Source organism: Amyelois transitella, chromosome 18 (assembly GCF_032362555.1).
Source record: "Amyelois transitella isolate CPQ chromosome 18, ilAmyTran1.1, whole genome shotgun sequence".
Classification (NCBI taxonomy): Eukaryota; Metazoa; Arthropoda; class Insecta; order Lepidoptera; family Pyralidae; genus Amyelois; species Amyelois transitella.
In genome coordinates this window covers 455,633-465,854 of record NC_083521.1, presented here as the reverse complement: position 1 = coordinate 465,854, position 10,222 = coordinate 455,633, and the positions used below count along the sequence as shown (strand labels likewise).

Here is a 10,222-nt window from a genome sequence, read left to right as displayed (position 1 = left end):
AAGTATTCCTCCTGGATTTAGTCCCGGGTGCGTCCTCACCACTTTGGAGAGGACCCCGGGGTATGCTTTTGACCATGTATCCTGGATTCAGAGTAGAGTCAGAAACCAAACTAGTGTATATAACTTTGAAAATAGTCATTGGTGCATGGCCGAGGTGGGTTGAACCTGTGCCTTTCTGCGCATCACGCATTTTAACCGGGCATCTTAATGATTCAACCTTCGATCCGCTTTCTTGTCCATGTCAAAATTAATAAAAAATCCAAAACACCACATCCACAAACAGTGATGCCAGGATTTCCATCCGATACGCACAGGTGACCAGCATTCAGAGCTCTGCACGCATCATACAACAATGCAACAGATGCGATAATTGGAAATTCTGCTAAACGCATTGGACACGTCAATGAACTGGGATTTAAATGCACAATTGAACATTTTCTAGAAATATAAGTGCATCAAATCAGAAGAGTTGTAATGGAAATTAAAAATTAAAAAGATTTAAAATTTGAACTTACAATCGGTCAAAAGAGTGTTATTATAAAGAATCGTATCTTAATAATCTTTTAAAAAAATTATTAAATTGTGTTAAAATAATGAAACCTTAAAATGAAACACCTCTACAGAGCAGTTGTTATTTACCTCTTAGTTTTCGTGGTGATATTAACAAGCAAAGCAACCAATCTGGTGGTAAGCATGGCTCAAGGACGAATGAAAGGTGTCTACAAAGATGGATATGTGTCCTATTTTGGCATTCCTTACGCGACTATCAATTCACCAGCATCTAAATTTAAGGTGAGTATGTAAACAAGCTTATTCAAAATGTAATTGCACCCGGAGACGTAGAAGAATAGTTTCTAGAAAGAACATATGTATTTCACGACACGTTTCTGTCCACTTCATTTTACTGAAATTATCATTTCAAATTAAAAATTTTTAGGTCCTAAGTTCCTGCTTGCTATTTGTAAATTTTCGCAGAGCGCTGGTCTGGCACCAATTTGGTCGGGAGTACGAAAGTCTGAACAACGTCACTGTACCATGTTTTCTCCGGCGGAAGACTGCCTTCATCTGGACGTTCATACACCCTCAGCTGGGGACTTCCCATGGCCCATTCTGGTTTGGGTAAAAGGAAGCAGCGGCCAGTATAACCCAGAGAAACTGGTGAAGCAAGGAATCATCGTCGTCGTTGTTAGTCATAGGTAAATTGTCATAGATATACAAACAACTTATTAAGTTGTATTCAGAAGAGAACGTATTAAGTATTCGATGACAGTAAAAGTTATAAACTGTCACCGTAAGAATCACATAAATCTATTGTCTCATTACTCAGCTTTCTAAAAAGAAGATCAATAAACGGTGGATGGCTAATGCAGTTTTATGCAAGATCTACGAGGGAATAAAATACGGATGAAATTATAGGACTACAGTACAAGTAATTTTATATAATGACACTGTTGGCACGCAGGAAGATTTGATGTTGAAAGACCCTACACTTGTATAATTATATGAGAATTTACCGTTAATTGTTGACAATTAAATGCCATTATTCTGATATGGTTCAAGTGGAGGAATGGATGGCCATGGATGAAAATGGAGACATACGTATGATTTTCTCTTAGGTGTTTTCTTGTTGGTCTCGGTCTTCCAGAAGCTCAAAAAACTAATAAATTTAGCATTTCTTATGTTTTTCTTCTTCGCTTCGCTTCGCGAATGTGGCCAATACTGGTCGTATGTATGTAACGTATATTAATTCTGGTTCCTAAGAGAAATATGTCTATAATAGTGTGTATTATTTCAGAATGGGCCCTGTAGGATTTCTATGCTTGAAAGACGAGAAGGTTCCAGGTAACGCTGGGGCCAAGGATGTGGTTTTAGCTTTGAGGTGGGTACGAGACAACATTGTGGCATTCAAAGGCAACCCTCACAGAGTAGTGGTTGCTGGACAAGGTAAAATAAACGTGCTCGTCGAAGAAAATAAATTAGATCACCCAAAATATTATATAACTGGGACACTTCCAGGGTTTTGTTTTGAGATTGTAGCATTTACATATTTATAAGCCTAATTTTCGTGATGGGCGGTGAATATGGATTACAAATTTCCTCCGGTCTACTTTGAGCTATAGTTGAACGTCTTTTTCTTACTATATTAGTGGAATTCACAAAATGAAGAGTATAAATTTATTTTTAAATACATTATTATTTAAGGTTTTGGAGCGGCCATGGTGGAAGCAGTGATGATGTCCACCACAGGTGACGGTTTGTACCATGGAGCCATACTTCAAAGTGGTAGCATTTTGAGTCCTTTGGCATTCAATCATGATGCAACAGTCAGAGCCGAGGCTCTTGCAACAATGATTTCGGATGATGATGATCATACAATGACTCTGCTGAATGCTACAGTTGAAGAATTAGCATCAAAATCAGAGAACATTGATAAGCCTTATTTTCCTTTTGGTTTGTGTACTGAAAACTATTTCAAATATGAGGATATATTAATAAGTGATCATCCTTACGAATTGATGAAGAAGAAAAGAGGGATAGTGCCTATGATGCTTGGGTATAACAGTGATGAAGCTTACTTATTCGCAACGGCACTAAAGCAGTTCAAAGTGCCAAAAAGATTATCTGGTGACATATCATTTTTACTACCCGAAGAGCTGAAGTTTATGAATGAGGGAGAAATCAGACATGTGTCCAGACAGATTCAAGACGTCTATTTCAAACATAATACCACATTAGCTGCTGCTCTGGCTTATCACCGGTAAATTTAATCACGTAACTTTTAAATTTTGATAACGTGTACATACATACATACATTTAGCATTAAGTCCGCCTATTGTATCAACACTGTTTGTACAATAAAGTTTGAATAAATAAAAAAAATATTAAAATTAGATTTTTGTTTATACATACACACATATAAATAATTAAATCTTTTGCGGGGAAGAGAGAGCCAACAGTCTTGAAAAGAGTGACAGGCCACGTTCAGCTGTTTGGCTTAATTATATAATTTAGATTAAAATAATGACAGGTTGCTAGCCAATCGCCTAAAAAGTAGTCGCCTAGTCGCTTTTTACGACAACCACGGGTAAGATGACGGGATGGGAGTGATCCTGTACTTTATTCTATTGGTGCCGAAAAACCAAACGGCAAGAGTTTTATTCAAAATGACACATTTGATGAGTTTGAATTATTTTAGTAGATTGAAAATTCATGAATAAACCAATTATTCAACATCCTATGCGATTTCTAAAACAGGGATGCGTACTTCGTCAGTCATGTGTACCGCAGCGTCCGTCATCACTCCAGCGCCAACCGTCACCCTGTATACTTCTACCAGTTCTCGCATGTTGGTGACCTCGGCGTGACCCCCGAGCCAGGGGTCAACAAAACCGGGGCCGCTTTCTCAGACGAACTGGCGTATTTGTTCCCCGCGGTGGGGCAGGAATTGGAGGGACCCGACAGGGTGGTGCAAGAGAATCTGATACGGATCTGGACGAATTTCGTGAAACATTTGTAAGTTCTCGTCGAGTAGTACATATATACATACATACATATAATCACGTCTATATTCCTTGCGGGGTAGAGCCAACAGTCTTGTAAGGACTGAAGGAAGAAGAAGAAGAAGGAAGAAGGAAGGCCACGTTCAGCTATTTGGCTTTATTTTTAAGATAGAATTGAGAGTCAAATAGTGACAGGTTACTAGTCCATCGCCTAAAAGAAGAATCCCAAGTTTATAAGCCTACCCCTTAGTCGCCTTTTACGACATCCATGGGAGAAAGATGGAGTGGTCCTATTCTTTTTTGTATTGGTGCTGGGAACCACACGGCAGTAGTATACTGTCTTGAATGTGTAATGTGTAAAATTTTCTGTGTGTACGTTTTTAAGTCAATATTTAATGACAAATGTTCTATGATTTCCTTACGTTCATTCATTCATATAATAACGACTATATCCCTTGTGACGTAGACAGAGGTAGCAGTCTTGAAAAAACTGATAGGCCACATTCAGCTGTTTGGCTTAATGATAGAAATGAGATTCAAATCGTGACAGGTTGCTTGCCCATCGCCTAAAAGAATCCCAAGTTTATAAGTGACATCCATGAGAAAGGGATGGAGTGGTCCTTTTCTTTTTTATATTGGTGGCGGGAACCACACGGCATTTTCTTTTGTATAAACTCAAAGGTAGGAAAGAGGACAGCCTATGTTACTTGATATTTAGAAATCCGAAAACATGACACTATATTTTTTTAACAGCGGTGAAAATATATCAGTTCAGTAGCATTTGATTGTGATTGCAATTTAATTGATACGATTAATTAGACGATCTTTGGACGGGAAAAAACAGCGAATTGAGGCCAAATAACTCGGAAGAAACCATTTGATTTTATCTTTTGATATCCGATCTTATCGCATAAACTATATAATTGAATAATGATTCATATGATTTATGTATGATTCATCGTGTTTCCCGGCACTTCAGAACAGGACCAATTCATATCTTCCCATGAATTTCGTAAAAGGCGACTAAGGGAAAGGCTTAAAAACTTGGGTTTGTAGGCGATGGGTTAGCAACCTGTCACTATTTCATCTTAATTACAGCATTAAGCCATTCAGTTGTACATGCCTGCCGGCACTGCCTGTTGGCTCTGTCTACCCCACTATAAGTATGTATGTATCATTTTCTAACAGTATATTATATTTCTCGTTTAATAACGTGTACCATCAGGCAGGTTGAGGTCAAACGCACTCAAATTTTCAATTAAAAGACAAACTTCATGTAAATTATGCCTAATAAGAATTAAGGTGCCGTGTGGTTCCCGGCACCAATACAAAAAAGAATAGGACCACTCCATCTCTTTCCCATGGATGTCGTAAAAGGCGACTAAGGGATAGGCCTATAAAATTGCGACCCCTTTTTAGGCGATGGGCTAGCAACCTGTCACTATTTGGATCTCAATACCATCATTAAGCCGAGTAGCTGAACGTGGCCATTCAGTCTTTTTGGGACTGTTGGCTCTGTCTACCCCGTAAGGGATATAGACGTGACTATATGTATGTATGTAAGAATTAATAACGCATTTTACAGAAACCCATCTTCGAATGGTATTCGTTCACCCTGGCTGCCAGTTGAACCATCCGCCCCTCGTCTGCTGGACATCAATCACGAGCTGAAGATGGAGGCTTTCCCTCACACGAAGGAGGCTCATTTGTGGAATGACATCTACGAGAAATACTATTACAATAGAAACCGCGCCGATGCTGCTTAGGAGTCGAAGAGTGTCAGATTTTATAAAAGTCAATAGCTTGATAATGTAAATGTAATAAAATTTGCCGTGTGGTTCCCGGCACCAAAAGAAAGAGAATAGGACCACTCCATCACTATGGCTTTTCTAATTTATCTAATACTTTGTCTTGTTAAAATATAAAACATCGTAGAACATATTAACGTTCAATTGTAAGTTAACCGTCTGAGTATCGCTGTTATCATGCAGATATGTAAGTCACGAAAAACAATGAAAGTCTAAATCGCGCAAGCAACATTTTCATGGATTGGAGCATATACATATACAACCTCCGACACATCATCGTCGGAGCCGTATTCCACAGGATGTGTTTATGCAAAAAAAAAAACAAACGGGGAAAGAGTTCCATGCGTTAAAATACATAACATTGCCACAATTAGTATAGCAAAAAATAACCAAATACAATTGAAAAAATTGAATAGGATAAAACTGGTTGAAGAAAACATCTGTTAAAATCAATATGTCAACATTCTTATTATAGCGGAGCTCCTATCATAACTAATAATTCTAATTTTCATCAGCATAACTTAAAATAGGTCACTGCATAGTTGTGCATAACATTATAAATTTATTAACCAAATTAATTAACCAGGTTTCAATATTCCGTGGCGATGCGGAGCGAGTTTGTTGAGGCCCTCGAGACATCGCGTGAGTGGAGGAAATTTACTATGAATTAATTAATTGCAAAGTTTCCGATTGTAACATTTGCTATGAGTTTAATTTAGGCGTTATGCATACTGTATTTATTGAGTTTATGCTGGCTGCGGCTGCTTGATTTTAAAATAAAGTTTACTTATTGACAGGGTAAAAATATACATACATACATATAATCACGTCTATATCCCTTGCGGGGTAGACAGAGCCAACATTCATGTAAAGACTGCTAGGCCACGTTCAGTAATTTGGCTTTAAGATATAATAGTGACAGGTTGCTAGCCCATCGCCTACAAAAGAATCCCAAGTTTGTAAGCCTATTCCTTAGTCGCCTCGTACGACATCCATGGGAAAGAGATTGAGTGGTCCTATTCTTTTTTGTATTGGTGCCGGGAACCACGCGGCAAAATTTAATTATAATAAAATTTGCGTAGGAATAAGAAGAAAGTGGAGCGGGCGAAGAACGTCGATGGTCGAATCGCTAAAAGGTACAGGTTCGAATCCTGTATTTTGCACAGAACAGCTGGCATTTCGGCTGAGACCTAGATACTGCTCACTAATGACCTGAAGCTAATATGACGTCACGAATCTAATAAGTGACGTCAAGAAGAGACCGCTTTCGTCAATCCATTAGGGATTTCCCGACCGCATGCTCCGTAATCATAAAACTAACTTTGTTAATGTTTTGGACAAATAGTTGTAACTTGTTTAATACGAACTAGTGAATTTGAAGATCTCATTTATAGATCGCTCTGTTCTTAAAGGTCAAGGGACATGTCTAATTTACATACACACATACATAAAATCACACCTTTTTCCAGGAGGGGTAGGCAAAGACTACATCTTTCTACTTGCCACGATCTCTGCATACTTCCTTCGCTTCATCCGCATTCATAACTCTCTTCATGCAAGCTCGGCGGTTTCGGGTACTCTTTACCTGACCCTTTGCAATGACGTCCTTAATTTGATCAAGATACGTACGTGTAGGCCTTTTCCACTCCGACCTTTCGCTCCACACTCTCCTTATATATCTACTTAGTCAACATAAATATTATGTCACGTCTATATCCCTTACGGGGTAGACAGTGCCAACAGTCTTGAAAATACTGATAGGCCACGTTCAGCTGCTTGGCTTACTGATAGAATTGAGATTCATATAAAGTGACAGGTTGCTAGCCCGTCGCTTAAAAGAAGAATAAAAATATATAATAAAAATAAGCATACCCTCAGTCGCCTTTTACGACATCCATTGGAAAGAGTTGCAGTGGTTCTATTATTTTTTCTATTGGTGCCGGGAACCACACGGCACCTTTAATGTAATATTACACCTTTAGTTTAATATTGATATTTCTCTTAATTGACCATCTCTATAGCTACTTAAGTGACCTACTAATTGGATGACGTCACTCGAGACAATGACGTCAGACATCATGACACCTATGTATCTGGCAAACAATGTAGATGAAAAATGATTTTTTGTACACGATCGCTCAAAAACGGCGTATGTATTATGTTATGGCAATTCATAAAAAAATCTATAAGTAATATTATAAAGCTGAAGAGTTGTTTGTTTGTTTGATCGCGCTAATCTCAGGAACTACTGGTTCTATTTGAAAAATTATTTTTGCGTTTAGTAGACAATTTATCGAGGAAGCCTTTGGGCTATATAACACTTTAAAAATAAATCTATTCTATTCTATTCATCACGCTGCAACTAGAAGGTGCAAAGAAATAATAGAAAAGGAAATAAAAACGGGGAAAATTATTCATCCTTGAGGGATATTCCACGCGGACGAAGTCGCGGGCACAGCTAGTATTGAATAAGCCTCATATGAGATCTAACATTACTTAAAAATTATTTATATGGCAAAAACGTTTTCCAAGACGGCTAGTATTCATTTAATTTTTTTTAAATACTAGCCTAAGATAGCAACAATATTTATTTGCCGAAGGGCAAACTCAGTTTTTGATATTCAACGCAACGCAAAAAATCGCGGGAATTGGGAAAACAGGTTCATACATACATACATACATATGATCACGTCTATATCCCTTGCGGGGTAGACAGAAAACAGGTTCAGCCAGGCATTATTGGCCAAAGTAAACATCCAGCACTCCGGTATATTAAATTCATACATACATACATACATAAAACTACACCTTCTTCCCGGAGGCGGAGACGCCACGCTCTCTGCATACATCCTTCGCTTCATCCACATTCATAACTCTCTTCGTGCAAGCTCGGCGGTTTCTGGTACTCTTGACCTGACCCTTTGACCAGTATACTCAACCCATTGTAGAACCAACATCAAAATGTCAAGTAGGTATATTATTACAGCAAGAAATAAAGATAAAACTACTTAAGTGAATAGGACCACTCTATTCTCTTTGTTATTAATGTCGTAAAGACGATAAAGGGATTGACTAATAAACTCAGGATTATACTTATGGACTAGGAACCCTGTCGCTATCTGAATTTCAATAGCCAGCTGAACGCAGCTTTTCAGTCTTTGCGAGACTGTTGTCCTCTGTCTACCCCGTAAGGGATAAAAACATGACTATGTAACGTGAAAATCATCCTTCAAATATCCTTACTTCATGGATTCCATCAAATGTAAACGAATAAAAAATCCTACCTTACCTCGGTTGGTAACATCTACTGGTATTGATTCGCTAAATGCTACTCACCGCACGTATAATAAATTTTGATGTGGTTACCTGCAATAAAATAACGCGTGATTAATTAATTATCTAATTGGATAATTGTGAATGCAATGAAATACATATGTATTATGATTATCTGTTTATCGCACAGGGAAATAAACACCAGACGGTTGCCTTATCGTTTTTTTTTTGCCAATTCGCCCAGACAAGTTACAGCAGAAGATAATTGAAACAACAAACATAATATGTATTGCTTAACTATAATGAAATTAATATAATACACATACATACACATGATCACGTCTTCATCCCTTACGGGGTAGACAGAGCCAACAGTCTTGAAAAGACTGATAGGCCACGTTCAGCTGTTTGGCTTAATGATAGAATTGAAATTCAAATAGTGACGGGTTGCTAGCCCATCGCCTAAAAGAATCCCAAGTTTATAAGCCCTTAGTCGCCTTTTACGACATCCATGGGAACGAGATGGAGTGGTCCTAAATATAAATTAGATTATTAAATAAATTAATATAATAATCTGTCCCGTAGGTATATATTTAATATGGGACAGATAACACAGATTAGGTTAGCATCGAAGTAAGTTTGAGTTATGAGACACTAACTCAACGATGCTATATTTTTTAATAAATACTTAGGTATTTAGATAAATATTCATGACCCAGGTCAATCATTGAAAGTTCGTTTCTCATCTTGCCCTGGCTGGGATTCGAACCCGGGACCCCCGGTGTCAGAGACAAGCGTACTACCACTGCGCCACAGAGGCTAACTGAGATTTAGATCTTTACTGATAATAAAGAAAGGGTATTTCAAAGTATTAACACTATTACACATTGTGTCGTGTGGTTCCCGGCACCAATAAAAAAAAAGATTAGGACCACTCCATCTCTTTCCCATGGATGTCGTAAAAGGTGACTAAGTGATTGGCTAATAAGCTTGGGATCATTTTCTTATAGTGCTAGCAACCTGTCACTATTTGAATCTCAATTCTATCATTAGACCAAAAAACTGAACGTGGCCTGTCAGCCTTTCAAGATCGCTGGCTCCGTCTACCCCGCAAGGGATATAGACGTGATTATATGGATAGATGGATGATTTACACATTTAGATTAATAAAAAGGGTAATCAGAATCCCGCAATTAAAACAATACGCCTAAAACATATGTCAATTACTTATTTAATTTATTTGGGGGGTATCGGCTCCTACGACGCCCATTCGTGGAAACCCCGGGCGAGGCTTGAAAGCTGTGTTATCATCGAGTGTCGATAGTACTGATACCGCAGTCAATGATAACATCGAAAATTAAAGTACTCGCGAGCTGCAATATTATTTTGTAAGTGCAAGTTATATTTTTTTTTACTGGTCAGCCCTGGATTCACTTTGGAGACGTGCGAAGTAAATCTTTGAAGTTCACATACATACCTACATATGTAGTCACGTCCATATCCCCTGCGGGGAAGACAGAGCCACGTTGGCTCTGAATAGTCAGAAAGGCTAAGCTCATCCGTACGACATAATAATGGAATTGAGATACAAATAGTGACAGGTTGTTAGCCCATCGCCTACAAGAAGAATCTCAAGTTTAT

At 38.2% G+C, this 10,222-nt stretch overlaps 2 protein-coding genes across 4 annotated transcripts in view; one reads left to right on the top strand and one right to left on the bottom strand.

Annotated features, from left to right (window-relative positions):
• LOC106135254 (serine/threonine-protein kinase D1) overlaps positions 1-10,222 on the bottom strand; it is a 73,277-nt gene that overhangs the window by 49,680 nt on the left and 13,375 nt on the right. The window lies entirely within an intron of this gene.
• Positions 694-5,266, top strand: LOC106139868 (carboxylesterase 4A-like). The gene is made up of 6 exons (XM_060949220.1): positions 694-796; positions 938-1,196; positions 1,796-1,944; positions 2,203-2,758; positions 3,256-3,513; positions 5,086-5,266. Exons 1-6 carry the CDS (start codon positions 694-696, stop codon positions 5,264-5,266), a joined length of 1,506 nt encoding a protein of 501 aa, XP_060805203.1.

Bases quoted from the DNA above. Each gene is read 5' to 3' on its own strand.
- LOC106139868 (XM_060949220.1), top strand. From the start codon at position 694: ATGGCTCAAGGACGAATGAAAGGTGTCTACAAAGATGGATATGTGTCC. The intron at 797-937 runs GTATGTAAACAA...AAAAATTTTTAG, and splicing joins AGCATCTAAATTTAAGGTGA to GTCCTAAGTTCCTGCTTGCT. The intron at 3,514-5,085 runs GTAAGTTCTCGT...CGCATTTTACAG, and splicing joins ACGAATTTCGTGAAACATTT to AAACCCATCTTCGAATGGTA.